We start from the raw sequence: 19,206 nt of genomic DNA on the forward strand, positions 1-19,206 counted from the left end.
AACAATTTTCATATATAGACTCTTGGCTGAGCACATTAAATAATAATCCTCCATGGATAAGGGAATGCAAAGTCCAACAATGCAAATTATTGGCTGTAAAAGCCGAAGCTAGGAAAGGAATCTTGCCAAATAAACTCAAACCCATTTTTGAGGGACCAGAGGAAGAGGTGCTTTCACCTCCACCCTATGCTCCACGTCGGGGGGAGCCTAATCCAAATACTCCACCAGTTGTAACCCCAAGGCAAGAAAGTGGAATGAGTAATGGAGCTGAAGTCACAGACCTTGATTCCTTGATAGATTATGATAAATATCTTCAGGAGGCATTGGAGTCCTATAATAAAGCCCAAGCAGAAGTGGTTGTTCCACCTGTGAGTCCCAGTAGAACTCCATCTACAGTCTCCTTTAGTGGAACAACTGATTGCCCACCCCAAACCCCTGTACATCCAAGTCCTAGAGAATTATTACAGAAGTTACAGGGAGACCTTGAACGGTCAGCAAGCAATACAGCCAGGCGTATAAAGCTGCTAAAAGAACGCCTTGGGACAGATACCATCCCCTATGATTTGAGGCCCCTAGAGCAAAGTGAAGAGAAAGGTCACGTAGTAGCCCCTCTTAGAAGAGTATTTGATGCACTTGAGGAGCCTGTGCTGGTTAACGGGCAACCCGGACCACGGCCACCTCGAACTTCGACCCTCCAATACATTCCATTCACGACTACGGATCTGATGAATTGGAAAACACACACCCCGACTTTTGCAGAAAAACCTCAGGCTATGATGGACTTGGTGACTTCAATAGTAAATACTCATAGTCCTACTTGGACAGATTGCCGCCAACTCCTCAATACTCTTTTCACCACTGAGGAAAGGAGAGACATAATTGAAAAAGCACAGATATATTTGCGTGAGCAGGCCAGAGTGGGAAATATTTTTAATATTGACCGTCATCTCCAGGACAACTTCCCCTTGGAAGATCCTAATTGGGATCCAAACAATGCAATTCACCTGGCCAGGCTTACTACCTACCGCCAGACGCTTGTGCAAGGTATCCGCAGGGCATGCCAGAAGCCCACTAATATGTCTAAAGTTTCAGAAGTAGAACAGAAACCAAATGAGAGTCCAGGAGACTTTTTAGAGAGGCTGCAGGAAGCCTATCGTATATGGACTCCTTTTGACCCTGAAGCCCCTGAAAACAGCAGAATGATTACTGCTACATTTGTGGCCCAGTGCGCTTCTGACATTCGTAAGAAAATTCAGAAATCAGAAGGATGGGAAGGGATGCTGATGAGCCAAATCATGGCCATTGCACGCCGAGTTTATCGGAATAGGGATGAGGCTGAGAAACAAGAGAAGAAGAAGTGGCAGAAGGAAAAGATGGTAATGCTGGCCACAGCAGTGAAACAAGAGTACCGCCCCTTAAATGGAGGGAGAGGGCGGGGAAGGAATCCACCACTGGGAAGGAATCAATGTGCGAATTGCAAGAAGGAGGGTCATTGGAAGCGAGAGTGTCCTGAACCCCTGAGGTTGGAAGAAGTACGCCCAGGCCCAGGCCCAGGCCCAGGCTCCGGCCCAAGAAACCAGGGACGAGGACGGGGAATGATCCGAGATGGAAGATATCAGAGACCGGGACAAGGACGGAGTAGAGACAATTTTATTGGACTGGCAGAGGAGGATTTTACCCAAGACTAGGAACGACCGGACTCCATAAAGTTAGGCTTCCAGGAGCCCACGGTCACGATTCAATTAGGGAGCCATTTAATAGACTTTATGATAGATACTGGGGCTGAATACTCAGTACTCCCAGAACTATTGCAGAAAAAGGCATCCAAAAGTGTAGTCATTAAAAGTGCCACTGGTCAGTCAGCTAAGAGGTCTTTCCTCCAACCTTTGGAATGCCAGATTGGGGGACATCGTTTAACCCATCAGTTTTTGTATATACCTGAGTGTCCAATACCTCTCTTGGGTAGAGATATGCTGTCCAAATTGCAGGCCCAAATCACCTTCACTCCTCGAGGTCCAGAAATGAAATTGCCATCAAAGGCAGCAGGAATAATTACCCTCTCAGTACCTAAGGAACAATCATGGCGCCTAATGTCAGCCCTGCAAGTCCAACCTACATTGGATACAGAATTAAACAAGCTCCTCCGAACCCTACAGGTGCCACCAGGAGTATGGGCCGAAAATAGCCCACCAGGAATGGCTAAGAATATAGCTCCAATTGTAGTAACCCTAAAACCTATGGCTACCCCTGTATCTGTAAAGCAATATCCTTTACCCCGGCGAGCAGCGGAGGGCATCCAGAAACATTTGGACCGCCTATTAAAATATGGTCTGCTTAAGCCCTGCCAATCAGAATGGAACACACCCCTTTTGCCTGTTCGGAAACCTGGGACAGATGACTACAGGCCAGTACAGGACTTGAGGCTCGTAAACCAGGCTATTGAAACCTTGCACCCAAATGTACCAAACCCATATACCCTGCTGAGTTTGATCCCACCAGAAGCAACATTTTTTACTGTATTGGACTTGAAAGATGCATTCTTCTGTTGCCGGTTGGCACCACAGAGCCAACCTATATTTGCCTTCCAGTGGGAAAACCCTTTGACAGGAACAAAAGGCCAGCTAACCTGGACAAGATTGCCCCAGGGATTCAAAAATTCCCCAACTTTATTTGGCACTGCCTTGGCGAAGGATCTAACAAGCTACCCCTCAATACCTGGAGAAAAGGTGGTTCTGCAATATGTAGATGACCTTATACTAGCGGCAAAGGATTTTGATACCTGTAAAGAAGGGACAGAGGAACTGCTCCACTTGCTCTGGGAAGCTGGCTACCGAGTTTCCCAGAAAAAGGCACAGTTATGTTTAGAAAAGGTCAAATATTTGGGCTTTGACATCTCACACCAACAACGAGCATTGAGACCAGAGAGGAAAGAAGCTATTTGCCTTATCAAGGAACCTACCACAAGGAAACAACTCAGAGGATTCCTGGGAACAGCAGGGTTTTGTAGACTATGGATACCTGATTTCAGCAGTCTGGCCAAGCCCTTACATGAAAGCACTCGAGGTGCAGAAAAGGACCCATTTGTATGGGGACCTGAGCAGCAACAAGCCTTTTTAGTTATCAAACAACGACTTATGGAGGCCCCAGCCCTTGGACTGCCTAATTCGGAAAAACCCTTTCAGCTGTATGTACATGAACAGAATGGGATTGCAGCGGCAGTCCTGACCCAGAGATTAGGGAGTTGGAACCGTCCAGTAGCTTATTTGTCTAAACAATTGGACTCAGTAGCAAAAGGATGGCCTCCATGCCTAAGGGCAGTAGCGGCCACTGCAAGCCTTGTCAAAGAAGCTGATAAATTTACCTTCGGCCAGACGATGTATGTGAATGTACCTCATGCTGTTCTGACACTCATGGAATATAAGGGTAGTTATTGGCTAACAAACCCAAGGATGGCTAGATACCAAGGCCTATTGTGTGAAAATCCCAGGATTCATCTACGAGTAGTAAATATGCTCAATCCAGCAACTTTGCTGCCCCTACCAGAGGTAGATGATGAGGAATCACATGATTGTCTCCAAATAATGGATGAAGTTTATTCCAGTAGACCTGATCTGAAAGATGAACCATTGAAAAATCCAGATGTTGTATATTATACTGATGGTAGCAGTTACCTGCATGAAGGTGCCAGACGAGCAGGATATGCTGTGGTCACCAATGAGGAAGTTGTGGAAGCTGAAGCTTTGCCTGCTGGAACCTCAGCACAAAAAGCTGAACTTATAGGTTTAACTAGAGCTTTGCAATTGGCAGCCGGATGTAAGGCAAACATCTACACTGACTCTAAATATGCCTTCTTAACCCTGCATGCACATGGAGCTCTATGGAAAGAAAGAGGTCTAATCGGAGCCCACGGGAAGGCCTTGAAATATGGACCTGAAGTAGAAATCCTGTTGGAAGCAGTATGGGCTCCAGAACAGATTGCTGTAATGCACTGCAAAGGTCATGGACGTGGAAGGGATCCAATAACCAGAGGAAATCATGCTGCTGACAAAGCAGCCCGAGAGGCAGCCCAAAAGCCTGTGGGAGGATTTATAGCAGCCCTCATACCAGAGGTAGTTCCAGAAGAAGTTAAACCTCACTATACCCCAGAAGAGAGGAAGTGGGCTGAACAGGAAGGAGCGGTTGTGAAGGACGGTTGGATGATCCTGCCGGACAATAGGATTTATGTACCTCATCACCTAGCAGGCACAATTGTAAGAAATTATCATGAATCTACTCATCTTGGCGGTACTGCAACCAGAGAGAGTCTCAGTCGGAAGTTGTATATTATTAACCTATCACAATTAGCAACTCGCATTTCACAGAAATGTGTTCTTTGTGCTAAAAACAATCCTAGGCAGGGACCGGTACAACCTCCTGGAATCCAACATGTGGGATACGTCCCCATGGAAAGCCTAATTGTGGACTTCACAGAGCTAGTCCCTTCTAAGGGATTCAAGTATCTCCTTGTGTTTGTAGATACTCTTACCGGATGGGTTGAAGCTTTTCCCACCCGAACTGAAAAGGCGCGAGAGGTAACTAAGAGACTCCTCACTGAATTGATCCCAAGGTTTGGATTACCTAGATGCATTGGAAGTGATAATGGGCCAGCGTTCATTGATCAAGTAGTACAAGAAGTATGTCGAGTCCTACAAGTGAAATGGAGACTGCATGCAGCATATAGGCCTCAGAGTTCAGGGAAAACTGAAAGAATGAATCGGACTCTGAAAACCCAATTGGCAAAGTTAACCCAGGAAACAGGATTGGGATGGGTAGATGTGCTACCCATAACACTGTTTCGTGTTCGGTGTGCACCCACAAAAAGACTTAAGTTGTCACCTTTTGAGCTCCTGTATGGGAGGCCACCCTCCTTTGTTCAGGATATTCCAGCTGACCTCAAACAAATAGGAGACCATGTGACACAGGGACAAGTGCAATCTCTCTCCCGTGTTTTTGTTTCTCTTAACAGGTGGGCCCTCGAGCGCACGCCGTGCAGCATTGCCGAGCCGATTCATCAGTTCCAGGCTGGCGATAGCGTATGGGTGAAAGAGTGGAAACGTGATCCACTTGCACCTAAGTGGCGTGGGCCTTACACCGTCTTGCTCTCTACTCCAACAGCGGTGAAGGTAGCTGAGGTGACCCCCTGGATTCATCACTCCCGTTTGAAGAAGTCCGAAGGCAGTTGGACGTGCAAAGGTGACCCCTCTAATCCTTTAAAACTGACTCTCTCCAAAAACCCCTGTATCTAGCCCTACGGGGAACGGGCTAGGTCACGGGCAACATTGAGACGACCGGCCTGCTGCAGCCACAACCTGGAAGCTGGCTGACCTGCGCACGCCTGAAGCTTGAGGAGCGTCTAAACCAGCGATTGTGAACGGGAAGATTCTCTTATATAATTGATTGACTGCCCCCCCCCCCTTGTGGAACAATTATCAGGGATATTACTCATTGGGGATCCTCGGGATATATGTTTTGGTCTTGGTGGTTTCCCATTTCTGTCACTGGGGGAATTATATTGGGGCTAATATTTTTTTGCTATCACAATAAGGTAATCTTTTGTGGGAGGAATGCATATACTAGACATCAACATGATTTTATTATTAATCCTGATCCCTTGGGAAGGGGAAGGGTCCTTGAATCTGACCAAATTTGCTAAATATGGATTCCGCCATGACCACAATATGTGGGTAGGCTTAGCTGAAATGGTAGCCAATGCTACAAATAAGACTAATTGCCTTGTTTGCTCTCTTGGGCCAGATGATTCAGAGGGAGGTATGCCCTTATTACCGATACCATTAAATGCCATTGGTATGGTAAGCGAAATGCCACATCAAACAGAAGTACAGAATTTCCCTGGATGGAACTCACCTAAACCAATACGAGTTATACCTGTACAAGGGGAATTCTGTGTACATAAATCATCAGATACAGCTGATTCTACCATGGTAGGCTCTTCTCGTTGCCACTATACTTGGAATTATATTGAGAATAATCAAACCTGGGCAGACGGTACTTCCTATCGAACTCGGAATACCTTGCCCTGTGCACCTCCTTTTATTCATGCATGGAAAATGGTGTGGAACAAAACTGTGACAGCAAAAGGCAATCTAACATACTGTATTGTGAACTCTTTACCCCTTGTGATATTTCGCCATATGCACTCCACGTTCCAAAAATCTCAGACCCGATGGTTGTGGTGGATATGTGGAGAATGGGCATACAAGCAACTCCCTTCTAAATGGAGTGGGACTTGTTTCCTGGGATGGGTATTACCACCAATGTGGGTTATGCCCACTAGTTCAGTCAAACGTACACGAAGAAATGCTGATATTTCTCATATAGCAGGAGGAAGTACCCAGAGTTGGAGCGATACTAACGATTGGCCACCAGAGCGCATTATAGCCTATTATGATCCTGCCTCCTGGAATCCTGATGAGCTGATACAAGGGGCACGGGATCCTATTTATAATCTAAACAGAATAATTCGATTGCAAGCAGTAGTGGAACTTGTAACCAATGCAACGGCCCAGAGTTTGAGACTTATTGCAAAACAGTTGGATGAAAGTAGAGCCGCTATTTTGCAGCTAAAATTGGGAATGGATTATGTACTTGCCAGGCAAGGAGGCCTATGTGGAGTCTTGAACTTGACAGGGAATGCCTGTTGCTTTAACATTTCTGATAATGGTGAGGCAATCCGTGTGTTGGCCACAAAGATGGAGAGTATAGCACATGTCCCAGTACAAACATGGGAAGGATGGGATATGGGATATGCTCACCCATTGGTTACCAAATGTTGCAGGACTCAAAGGGATACTATTGTCTTGCTTGTTTTTCTTGACGGTAGTAGTCATGGTTTTATGTATGGTGCCATGTATCTTTTCATGTTTTAGAAGTACAATTAGTAAGATGATTTCAAATGAAACTCTACCTCATATCATGGCCCTATACAGAGCTTTACCTCAGGAATATGATGAAGGTCAAGCTATCAAGGACACTAGGGATGAAGGTCCTTAAGCTTGAAAGGGGGGAATGAGGCATCTGATCAAAGATCTGTATTTTAAAATAAGCTTAAAAATATATTTGTAGATGCTTGCTCCAAATGCTTGCTCCAGGCCAGGCAGAAACCACCTGGCTGAGAGCCTTTGTTTATTCTCCTGAACAAGGGCCCCTCATTGATTTGTTGCAGTACCTCAAAGTTGTAAAAAGGAGCAAAAGCTGGGAACAAAAGGTCATACGAATTACAGAATACAATCCAAGCTGCAAAAACACTAATTAGAGTTGGTAAATAGTGCCTCCCATCAAAACATGGTTTAAGGTATCCTGAGAAGGTTAAAAGGCAAAGAGCTAAAAGCAACAACAGCTGCTGCCTGGTGAGGAAGAGAAACTGCTCTGAGGTTGTTTTTTGGTCATTTTAGAAACTGCTTAAGTTCTTTATTCTTCTAAAAATCTATGTGTTATATGTACTGACTTTAATGTATATTTAATGTATAATGTACTTTAAGTATATATGTACTGACTTTAATGGGACTATACAAAAGAATGTAGAAAGTAAGAGATGTTAGATTCTTATGTTAGATTCTTATTTCATTGATGGTGTGTGAGAAGGTGAACTCAAGACCTCTGTTTATATGACAAAATTTGAAACCATGAGCCATCTGTTTTAGCCATTTGCCCCTGTTGCTAGAAGGGCAGAAGAGCAAAGGGCAGAAGAGCAAAGAGCAAAGGGTGATCTGATATTTAAGATGGCTTGTCAAGGCAAATGTAAGATATTGATAGAAGGAAATATAGCTCTTTGTCTCCCATAAAAGGTAATAGGAAATGGGTGTATCTTTTATGATTGGTTCTAGCAAACAGCCAATAGGAATTTCAACCAGGCTGATTGGACAGAGGCAGCCAAAGGAGGAGTAAGGAGGCTGGGCTGAGGGAATATAAGTGCTGGTCACCAGGGCTGGAGTGTGCAGAGCTTTTGGTAAATATACCACTGTGCCAATCATTTATTTGTCTGACAAATAAATTATTATTTTAATTTCTCTATTGCTGCGTTGAATATTTCATTCCAGCTAAGCGTTAACCACAAGCAGGGTGCTACAGTGTGGGATATGGCTATTAATGATAAATTAACATGTGGCATTAAGGTGAGACGGGGAATATGCAGGAGAAATGATTTTGAGGAGATATGGAAGGTGTTTGTAGAATTTGTACTGTTAAAATTTGTACTGGAACGTGTCCAGAGGAGGGCAACCAAAATGGTCCAAGGCCTGGAAACGATGGCTTATGAGGAACGGCTAAGGGAGCTGGGCATGTTTAGCCTGGAGAAGAGGAGGTTAAGGGGTGATATGATAGCCATGTTCAAATATATAAAAGGATGTTATACAGAGGAGGGAGAAAGGTTGTTTTCTGCTGCTCCAGAGAAGCGGACACGGAGCAATGGATCCAAACTACAAGAAAGAAGATTCCACCTAAACATTAGGAAGAACTTCCTGACAGTAAGAGCTGTTCGACAGTGGAATTTGCTGCCAAGGAGTGTGGTGGAGTCTCCTTCTTTGGAGGTCTTTAAGCAGAGGCTTGACAACCATATGTCAGGAGTGCTCTGATGGTGTTTCCTGCTTGGCAGGGGGTTGGACTCGATGGCCCTTGTGGTTTCTTCCAACTCTATGATTCTATGATTCTAAGAAAATGGAAAGGGGCCAAACCATCGCAAGAGGTGTTGAAATTTTGGGAGGCTGGATAGTTACAAGGGAATGGTCTTGGAGGAGGGGTGCACATTTTAATTCTTATTTATTTATGATTACTACTTTGTCAGAATATAATAATAATATAAATAAATTATATTTTTTTAAAATTGTCTAGTCAAGCCTGTCCAGCTAGGCAGAATGTTGACACGTGTTTTAATCTGGTTGCTATCTTATCATTGATTTTAATTGGGGTTTTTTAAAAAAATAGTTCTTCTTAACCGTTTTGGTTTTTTTCCACTAATGATTTCATTGTTTTATTCTTTGTGCAAACAGCCCTGAGGGTGTTTTTGTTGTTGTTTACAATCAAGCGGTCTATACATTTTATGAAGGAAATAATAAAATAAATCCTCTTTTCAGCGCTCTCAAAATTCCTCCACCGTTTTGCCTGAGGAACCTCCAGAACTAGCAGAAGTCCACCTGCCTTTCCAACCCCTGTCAGTCTTTTAACCATTGTGTTGCTTCTTCCTTTCTGTAAGCTGTTGTGTGTTTTTTTAAAGTAGTTGGCGGGTGGCGCTGTGAGTTAAACCACAGAGCCCAGGACTTGCCAATCAGAAGGTTGGTGGTTCGAATCCCCGCGATGGGGTGAGCTCCCATTGCTCGGTCCCTGCTCCTGCCAACCTAGCAGTTCAAAGGCACGTCAAAGTGCAAGTAGATAAATAGGTACCACTCTGGCGGGAAGGCAAACAGTGTTTCCGTGCGCTGCTCTGGTTCGCCAGAAGCGGCTTAGTCATGCTGGCCACACGACCTGGATGCTGTACGCCGGCTCCCTCGGCCAATAAAGCGAGATGAGCGCTGCAACCCCAGAGTCGGCCACAACTGGACCTAATCGTCAGGGGTCCCTTTACCTTTTAGTTATTTGAAATGTGTGTCAATTTCATATAAATGGGTTCCCATTTCCAAAAGTCTGGTGCAGATGTTCTTGCGATAGACCCCAAAGGAAGCCACCCCAACAGAGGTACCCAAATCTGAAAAGTCAGAGAGACACACGTCTTGAAAATAACCACACTCAAGTTAGGATCCAGGTGTCGCTGTTTTTTTCCCTTCAAAATAACATGTATTCATAAATTGTTCATTTGCCTCTGGAGAGCATCATGCAAGTTCTGCTAAACAAGGTTGTTGATTTTGTGGTTTTTTTTTTCCTCTTTGCAAAATGAATAACAGGCAAGATTCAATATCTTATGGCAACCTGTACAGGCAGGGAGAGAGAGAGAGAGAGAGAGAGAGAAAGTGTACAACGCAGAGTTTTAAAAAATTAAAAAGTTAAGAGCAAGAGTAGGAGCCGGCAAACTAGAAAAGTGAAAAGAGGAGGCTGCTGAATTAAGATTTCCCCCTGCCGCTCCCCAGAACTGCAAAGCAGAAAGAAACTACAAAGTCTCTTAGTCTGAAAAGTATCTTCCGTCATACGCCGAAAGGGAAGAAATGGTTAGAAAAGCAGATATTATAAACACCACATTTTATCCCCCCCCCCACCAATGCAATAACATTTCCCCCTCTGCCCCCCCCACAAATGCATTAGAAAACTGTACCCATACTTTGGGCTACGAAAGTCAGGTGGGGATTTGATAAAGGTTTTTATTTTTAAAAAATCGAAACGCGAGCACCCGTTTTCTAGGGCAAGTAGAGCTCCCATCCAGCGTCAAGTTCATAAAGCCCCCACCCCATGCTTGGAAAGGGAGGGAGGGAAGCTCCCCCCCCCCCTAAGAAGTGGAGTCATGTCAAAGATATGGGCAGGAAAGCTGGTCTTGGGAGAGGACTTGGGAAATGGGTAACTTCTCACTTGGGATCGGCCCAGCTATTGGGCGAATGGGACATTTGTCCCAGGTGAAATTTCCACAAGGGGAGCAATCAACTCCTGAGATCTCCCACGACATCTAGAGGTAACCAGGAGCTTCGTACTCCCTCCCGGAAGTTGATGGACTCGAACACACCACCTCTGACCCCAGGCCACGCTGACTGGGGTTGAGGTGAGCTGGAGCAAAACTACCTCTGGACAGTAGTACTCAATACTTCCCAACTTATTCCGATGCAAAACTGGGACGTGTGTCCTTCAGGACGTGCTCCAGGGGAAGTCAAGTGACCTCGCTCTCACCCTGAAAAGGTGTTTTGGGGGGGGCACCGAGATCTCGCACGGCACCCAAAGATGTGCATTTTGGGGCGCAAGGTAAGACCGCAGCCCTGAAGAAGTGGCTTTTCAGGGAGAGAGCGCAGCACCCAAAATGGCTGCCGAGATCTCGCGAGAAAAAATGGAACGACCTGTTTCTTTCTGGGCCACTTGAAAGGTATGGTACTCAATACAACTGATGGTTTCTCCCTGCTCCCCACCGCTACACTTACCGTATTTTTTGCTCCATAAGACACACTTTTTTCCTCCTAAAAAGTAAGGGGAAATGTCTGTGCATCTTATGGAGCGAATGTGTGGTCCCTGGAGCCGAATTGCCCAGGGGTGAAAAGCAGATCATGCTTTTTTTTTTTTGAAAGAGGGAAGGGGGTGTTGAAAGGAAGCAGCTGATCGGCAAGGGATCGGGAGGGAGATAAGGGACTCTAGAGATAAAGGAGGCTGCCTCGGAGGGAGGAGGTAAAAGCACATGGATCCTCAGGATTTTTGCATTGGGTCACCCCAAATTCACCATCAGATCACATAGCATGTCCATGGCTACAGCCTGCATCAAAAAAACCACGCATCCACTGTTTCGTGGGGTCGCAATGGCGCAAAAATGTGGTTACAAAGCACGGATTTACATGGATCCGCTGGCCCTTTGCCCAGACCTCCATTGTTGAATGTTCTGCAGACGGAGGCCGTTTGTTTCCCCAGCGACATGTGACTGGCTGATTAGATTATCTGGCTGGAAACTGTAGAAATGGCTCCCTTTCCTTTCCTAAAGAAGCTGCAGAACTGTGAATTGAACCCCATAAAAACATGGTTTCCCCCCTTTGCAAAAGAAACTGCACAACTTTCAGCTGATCCTCAAAAAAACCAGGGTTTTCCCCCTTTGCAAAAGAAGCTGCACAACCGTGAGCTGATCCCCAAAAAACCGGGGCTTTCCCCCTTTCCTCCTCTAAAAACTAGGTGCGTCTTATGGTCAGGTGCGTCTTATGGAGCAAAAAATGCGGTAAGCCCTCTGGGTTCAGAATAGTGAAAACAGGTCATTTTTCTGCTTTCCTAGGTCAGGTCAAAGTGGACGGCCTGAGCCAAGGTAAAAAATATATTCAACAACCAAAGTAGCAGAGGTTGGATTACACTTCCTAGACTCACCTGAGCAGGTGCAAAGTCTTTCATCCGCCCCCTCCCTTTCCAGAACATTGTTGCTCATCCCCAGCTGAAGCAATGCTTTTAAACCCCTGATACAATGCTTCCCCTCCTCCTTAAATTCTCTTCTTTCCTCCTGACATTCAGATTGGAAGCTCCTTGCAGGCAGAGACCTCCCTCTCTCCCCCCCCCTCCTTCTTTCTTCACTGTGTTACGCTGTCAAGTGGCTCTGTTTAATTAGCAACCAAAGCAGGTGTCAGAGGGACACAGGAAGGTACCTTATACTGAGTCAGACCATTGATCCTTCCAGTTCAGTACTGCCTACACTGCATAGCTGTCAACCGCCCCTTATTTGGCGGGACAGTCCCTTATCCCAGTGCCGTGTCCCTTATTGATGATGTCCCTTAAATTTCCTGGGTTTCAAAGGAAGCAGCTCCTCTCCCTCCCTCCCTGCCGGCCAGGGAGGAGGGAGGTTCCAACTGTGTTGCTTGGCTGCGTTGCTCACCCAATAAGGAGTCTAAGAACGACTGGGGGGTGGAGCTTGCATGCCTTGTGCCAATCAAATCGGCCGCGTTGCCTGGGGACTCGCCTTTGCTCAGCGCTTCCCAGCAGAGAGGTGACGGTGGTTTTCCTTGCTGCTTCCCCTTTGCCGGGTTGCTGTGCTGTGGGAACCACCGCTTGAGGCTTCGTTTGGCTGCTGGCTGGGCTTTCTGCCTTTGGCTCGGAGGGGCTCAGAAGTTGAACATACCTGTGCTGGGAAAATCCCTTATTTTGGCTGCTGAGCCCTTATTTTCGAGTCTGCTGGTCCCTTATTTTCAAATCTGTAAGTTGACAGCTATGCTGCACTGGCTGGCAGCAGCAGCTCTGCAGGATTTCAGACTGTGCTCTGCCAGCCCTACGTAGAGATTCTGGGGACTGGACCCAAGACCTTCTGCATGCAAAACAGATGTTCCACCGCTGAGCTATGGCCCTTCTTCTTAGACCTACTTAAAGGGGCACAGCCATCCCTAAACCTAATCACACCAAGTCAAGGAACCTGTGGCCCTGTATGTGCTCATAGAATCATAGAATTGTAGAGTTCGAAGGGACCCCGAGGGTCATCTAGTCCAACCCCCTGCAATGCAGGATTCTCAACTAAAGCATCGGTGACAGATGGCCAGCCAACTTCTGCTTAAAAACCTCCAACGGAGTCCCCAGTCAAACAGCTCCTATTGTCATAAAGTTCTTCTTGAGGTTTAGTCGGAATCTCCTTCCTTGTAACGTGAATCCATTCGTTCAGGACCTAACCCTCCAGAGCAAGAGGAAATAACAATGATAATAATAATAATAATTTTATTGTTTATACCCCACGCATCTGGCTGGGTTCCTCCCAGCCACTCTGAGTGGCTTCCAGCAAAATATAAAAATAAAATAAAATGTCAGACGTTAAAAACTTCCCTGAACAGGGCCTTATGTTTTCTAAAAGTTGTGTAATTCTTTAACTCCCTGACATCTGGAAGGAGGGCGTTCTGCAGGGAGGGTGCCACCGCCAAGAAGGCCTGGTTCCTTGTAACTTTATTTCTCACAGGGAGGGAACCGCCCTCGGAGGCCCTCAGAGCTGGACCTCAGTGTCCAGGCTGAATGATGGAGGTAGCGACGCTCCTTCAGGTATAGTGGGCCTTTGAGGCCGTTTAGGGCTTTAAAGGTCAGTACCAACACTTTGAATTGTGCTCAGGAACATACTGGGAGCCAGTGAAGATCCTTTAGGACTGGTGTTACATGGTATCAGCAGCCACTCCCAGTTACTAGTCTTAAATCTTGCTCCATCTTCCATGCGACAGCCCTTAAGATATTTGAAGATGGTTATCATATCTTCTCTCCAGTTCCTCTTTTCCAGCTCCTTCAACTGTTCCTCATAAGGCTTGGTTTCCAGACCCTGGATCATCTTGGTTGCCCTCCTCTGCACACCTTCCAGCTTGTCAACATCCTTCTTAAATTGTGGTGCCCAGAACTGGATACAGTATTCCAGGTGTGGTCTGACCAAGGCAGAAGAGAGTTGGACTATGACTTCCCTTTATCGGGATACTATACATCTGTTGATGCAACCTAGAATTGCATTAGCTTCTTCTTTTTTGCTGCGCTGGACTCCAACCCCCTCCAGCCCAAGTCAGTATCACCAACAGCCAAGGTTGATGGGACCTCATCCAAAGGCCTCCCACTGGCCATTGGTCTCATAAATAGATGAACCAATGGTAGGGCCGGCCCAAGTTATTTTGCTGTCTGAGACAAGCAAGGGCAAGATGGCTCCCTTCCACCAGCACCATCCCATTCCATGTTTAAAAAATGAACCAGGCTGGTGGTTGAAAATTAGGGCCCCTCCAGAAATCCTGTTTATTGTGCATTCATGATGGCTTGTTCTCAGGATGCTATCTGGGCTGTTATACGCAAGCCAGATTTCAATACTGTTTGTGCCTGCGAAACTTTTGGAGCAGCATACTGTTTCATTTTCCATTTGTGCATCTCCCATAACTTCCCGCTGAAATCCTGTAACTTTTTATTTGTCTTTGTCCTGCTTTCATTGTGTTGTTTTTCTCCTCCAGGTGGCAATAATGCAGCGACGTTGAGGAAGCGTTGCAGAAGAACTGCAGAATGGTGCGTCCATTATAAACCTACCACCAATGCACTATCGTTGCATCGATGGCACGTTGCAGAAGACACTCAGAAAGAAACCATCTGCCTAGAGAAGATCTTACTCTCAACATGGTAATAGAACATTCCACACACCACGCCACACCTGACGGCAGCAGGGCAGGTCCCAAAGCAAACACAGCCCTGTCTTACAACACTGCTCCCTGCCCATCAGCAACTGCCGCCTGAGGCAGCCACCTCACTCTGCCTAATGGTAGGGCTGGCTCTATTCAAAATAGTTGCCTGAAACAAAACTGTACCACGTGGGATTTCTGGAGCTAGAGACACTGCAGGAAGCTTTGCGGTGCACAAATGGATGGGCTGAGATGGCCGTTTCCAACCGGCTAGCGTGTTTCCAGTTTGACCAGTAAAACTTGTGTCTTCCGATCACACAGCCAATCTTCTGGTCCTCCACCCTAGCTCCACTCCTCAGCCAGTCATTGAAACCCATCATCTGCCATGTTTTTAAAGCTAGACAACCTCTAAGACCAAGTATAATTGGACGGCAATGTTGTCCAATGGCAGTGTGAGTCTGGTTTCAGATCTGTTGTCTTTAGGTCCACCAGCCAGCGATAAAGGGCGAAATTGGATGCCAAAGCTCCGGTGGAGAAGAAACAGCCTCTGGCTAAGAGTTCAAATAATCCCCACTCCATTCGTCAGACGCATGGTACTGGGATGCCCGGCAATATCTGGTTGGCACCCGGCATGGGCATGAGGGCAAGAAGGAAAGTCCCAGAGAGTGGGCAGCAAAGAGGCAGTGAAATGCATGCACTGCGACCATGTTGGGAGCAGATTTGTGAGGGTGGCACCTTCCTTACCTCTCGCTCACTGCATCTGTGTTCATAAACTGAGGGGGAGCTTCCCTCTTTGTGGAGAAAAGTTATTAGAAGGAGGCAAAGAAGAGGGAAGAGGTTTCTTCAAAGAGAGGGCGATTCCGTGGAAGCCACAAGCTTGGAGCAGCCCAGCGCTCCCAGTTTCAAGATGGCGGCACTTCCTCTTCCTGTTGCAAAATGGGTTCTGAGCGAAGGCTGGTCTCCAGTCTCTTCCGTCTCAGCCAGGCATGCACGATTGTATACTGCACCTGGGTGGGAATGAGCACTCAGCACAAGCCGAGACATTTCTAGTAGACCAGGGAGTTGGTATGCCCAAGTGTCAATCATAATGTTAAGTCTAGGTCAGGGATTGGCAAAGTTTTTGTGGATTGGGCAGGTTCATGGTTCCGCAGACACCGCGGTTGGTGGGCTGGAGTGCGTGTGCATGCACGCACTCATGCGCAGCTATTTCTGGAGCAGAGGAGGTGTGCACAGCTTCCCATTGGTTGCAGGAGCTTCTTGCAGCCAATGGGAAGTCGGCCAGCGTCGCGGAAGGCAGTCCCCACTCTGCTCTGCATCGGTTTCGTGTGGTGCATGGGAGCTGACTGAGCGGGTGTCCAGTTAGACAACCCCCATGGGCCGCTTGTGGCCCACGGGCCTTAGCTTGCCGACCCCTGGTCTAGGCAAATGTTTTGCTCCAGAAAGAGGCCTTCAAGTTGCCTGCAGAGGGAAATAGATCTACAAACACTGATCTGCACATTCAGATGACCAGAAGGAAACGGTATTCGCTCAAGGCAACATCCCTGCTTCCATTCACATTCTGCATGTAGGTGAGGCTATCTATCACCTCCCCAGCCCCACCCCCCACAAAAGAGCATCATTTTGACATTTCTGGCACACTGAAATTTCTCTGTCCTCCTTCCTGGATCCCACACGCTTCTCCGAAAGAATCACATGGGGATGAGTGGATCACTGAGGACAACCCATACCTATAGTTCAAAGGAAGGTCATCGGGTGTCCCCCCACCCCATCTGAGAGAATTGTCCATAGTGACGTGCCAAGCCATTCCACCACGGATAAGGTACAAAACGACTCCTAAAGAGAACTACAGTGGTGCCCCGCAAGACGAATGCCTCGCAAGACGGAAAACCCGCTAGACGAAAGGGTTTTCCGTTTTGGAGGTGCTTCGCAAAACGAATTTGCTATGGGCTTGCTTCGCAAGACGAAAATGCCTTGCGATTCCTGGGGTTTTTTCCCCTCCCCCCCTTTTTCCCAAGCCCCTAAGCCGCTTAACAGCTGTTCGCTAAGCCGCTTAACAGCTGATCTAAGCCGCTTATCAGCTGATCTAAGCCGCTAATAGCCTTTTAGCAGCTAATCCGCTAATCCCTTAAGCCTTTAATAGCCACTAATAGCCTTTTAGCAGCTAATCCGCTAATCCCTTAAGAAGAAGAAGAAGAGTTTGGATTTGATATCCCGCCTTTCACTCCCTTTAAGGAGTCTCAAAGCGGCTAACATTCTCCTTTCCCTTCCTCCCCCACAACAAACACTCTGTGAGGTGAGTGGGGCTGAGAGACTGTGACTGGCCCAAGGTCACCCAGCAGCTACATGTGGAGGAGCGGAGACGCGAACCCGGTTACCCAGATTACGTGACTACCGCTCTTAACCACTACACCACACTGGCTTAAGCCTTTAATAGCCGCTAATAGCCGCTAAACCGCTAATAGCGCTAATCCGCTAATGGGCTTGCTTGGCAAGACGGAAAAAACCGCAAGACGAAGAGACTCGCGGAACGGATTCTTTTCGTCTTGCGAGGCACCACTGTATACCATTCTCCCAGCCACCCACCTAGAGCGAAATTCTTCTCATTGTGGTGGAGAAAGACATTGCAGGAAAGGAGGAGAGGAAGACCCTGTCCTAACAGTCGGAAGGTGAGGGATGTCACCCTCCTTTAAAAAGCAGGGCGGTACAGACGCTTATTCTAACACCTTTCGCCGTAGAGAGCAGAGCAGGAGTTAAAAGCGAGTTATGGCGCTGTTCCAAAAGAAGTTCACTACTTTGGTGAACATGACCTCGTAGAAAAAGCAGCAGGAGATTTTGCTTGTCCGTTGGCCCCCCTCCAAAATCCCAGGAACGGGGGGGTGGGCAGTGTGTGGGGAGGATGAGCGTTGAGGTCAAACGTCCCCTTCTATTTGGGGCGGAGATGGTTGTCACGTGTCTCTGGCGTGATGACAACCCCAACCCATTTCCAAAAGCAGGTCGGAAGCAACTGTTGAGAACGTCAAAATCATTTAAAGAGAGAGGGAGAGATAGAAAACAAATGGCAAAATCCCATCACGCTACTGCCGGCGTAGGATTCACCTCTCGAGAGCGGCCTTCATAAAACGCCACGCCCGCCTTCAAGAAGGGGGAGCGAGAGAAGAAAGGAAGGTGATTGGTCCCTTCTAGTTTTGTGGTCTTAGGTGCCGTGGAGCTGAAGAACCACAGGAGGGGGTTTGAGCAGACATGTTGCAGACACAGCGGTAGCTGAGTGTTAAAAACAGAACGCACACACACAAACACACACACACACCATGCTCCCATCTCTCTTGGTGTCCCTAGGTCCAGTGGGGGAAAGACCCCAGGACTGCAGTATGGCAGACCCCCCTTTGGGGAGCTAAGAGTGGAGAAACAGAAATGTCCTGGTTGGAGAGCAAGTGGGATAAGGGCAGGGGGGGCAAATATGGCCTGGAGATGCCTGGAAATTTTGGGAGCAGCCATTGGACGGGCTTCTGCTCCTGAGGCAAGGAGAGAAGGGACCCCCTTGTCCTGTGTGGTTCAGAGGGGTGGCTGGCTGGTGGGGATTGATGCTCAGAAATTTGTGGGGGAACCAGGCCGCAGGAGCGTCTATTTGCAGAGGGTGCCCCACTGTCGGCCAGCTATCTCTCCCCAGCCCCACCCCACACGTTCAGCCCTGCTGTCCTCAGAAGCCCTTGATGTGGCAGTAGGCCTCGAGGCTGGCGAAGAGGATGTAGACGAGCCAGAGGCCCATGAAGAGGCAAGTGGTGAGGATTTTGGGGGTCCGGGGACCCCCCAGCTCGCCCCCTATGTGCGGCCGGCGGCGGTACATGAGGACGCTGATGGAGACGAAGGCGAAGATGGTGAAGAGGGTGACGGAGAAGGCCAGGCTGCCCGTCTCCACCTCGAAGTTTTTGCCTTGGAAGGCCCAGTAAATGGCCGCCACGGACCAGGCCACGCCCAGGCCCAAGAAGACGTTGACGGCGTTGCTCCCGGTCACGTTGCCGATGGAGGCGTCGGCGCACTGGTCCTGGAGGGCGGCCACTTTGCTGGCGAAGGTGTCTGTGGGGAGAGGAGAGCCGTGGTCAGCAGGGACACAGGGTGGTCGACAACCCGGGGGGACCCCCTCTTCCTCCTGCACTGATGCCCTGGTGCCACAAGGGGGCAACAGCAGTCAAGTCAAGGGAGGAAATGGCTGGCCTCTTGTGAGGCTTCGGGGAATCATGGCAGTAAATAAGCAGATCAATCGAAAGGAAAGTCTTACCCATGGGTAGGCAAACTAAGGCCCAGGGGCCGGATCCGGCCCAATCACTTTCTAAATCCAGCCCACGGATGGTCCGGGAATCAGTGTGTTTTTGTATGAATAGAATGTTTCCTTTTGTTTAAAATGCATCTCTGGGTTATTTGTGGGGCCTGCCTGGTGTTTTCACATGAA

At 47.7% G+C, this 19,206-nt stretch overlaps 1 protein-coding gene and 2 long non-coding RNA genes across 3 annotated transcripts in view; 2 read left to right on the forward strand and 1 right to left on the reverse strand.

The window, feature by feature from the left end:
- The first annotated feature begins 997 nt into the window (after nucleotides 1–997).
- On the forward strand, nucleotides 998–5,606 carry LOC310682828. The gene is made up of 2 exons (XR_014514192.1): nucleotides 998–1,085; nucleotides 4,798–5,606. It is a non-coding gene; the product is annotated as an uncharacterized lncRNA (long non-coding RNA).
- A 3,417-nt stretch (nucleotides 5,607–9,023) lies between these two features.
- LOC310682704 lies at nucleotides 9,024–11,000 on the forward strand. Its single transcript, XR_014514113.1, has 2 exons — nucleotides 9,024–9,278; nucleotides 9,624–11,000. It is a non-coding gene; the product is annotated as an uncharacterized lncRNA (long non-coding RNA).
- Nucleotides 11,001–17,324: 6,324 nt separating this feature from the next.
- Nucleotides 17,325–19,206, reverse strand: part of SLC8A2 (solute carrier family 8 member A2) — a 129,180-nt gene continuing 127,298 nt past the window's right edge. The window contains exon 8 of the mRNA XM_083454887.1: nucleotides 17,325–18,833. Coding sequence (XP_083311013.1) covers nucleotides 18,457–18,833 — 377 coding nt within the window. The 3' untranslated portion in view covers nucleotides 17,325–18,456. The remainder of the gene's footprint in view (nucleotides 18,834–19,206) is intronic.

Source organism: Podarcis tiliguerta, assembly GCF_965153285.1.
Source record: "Podarcis tiliguerta genome assembly, chromosome: 8".
NCBI lineage: Eukaryota > Metazoa > Chordata > Lepidosauria > Squamata > Lacertidae > Podarcis > Podarcis tiliguerta.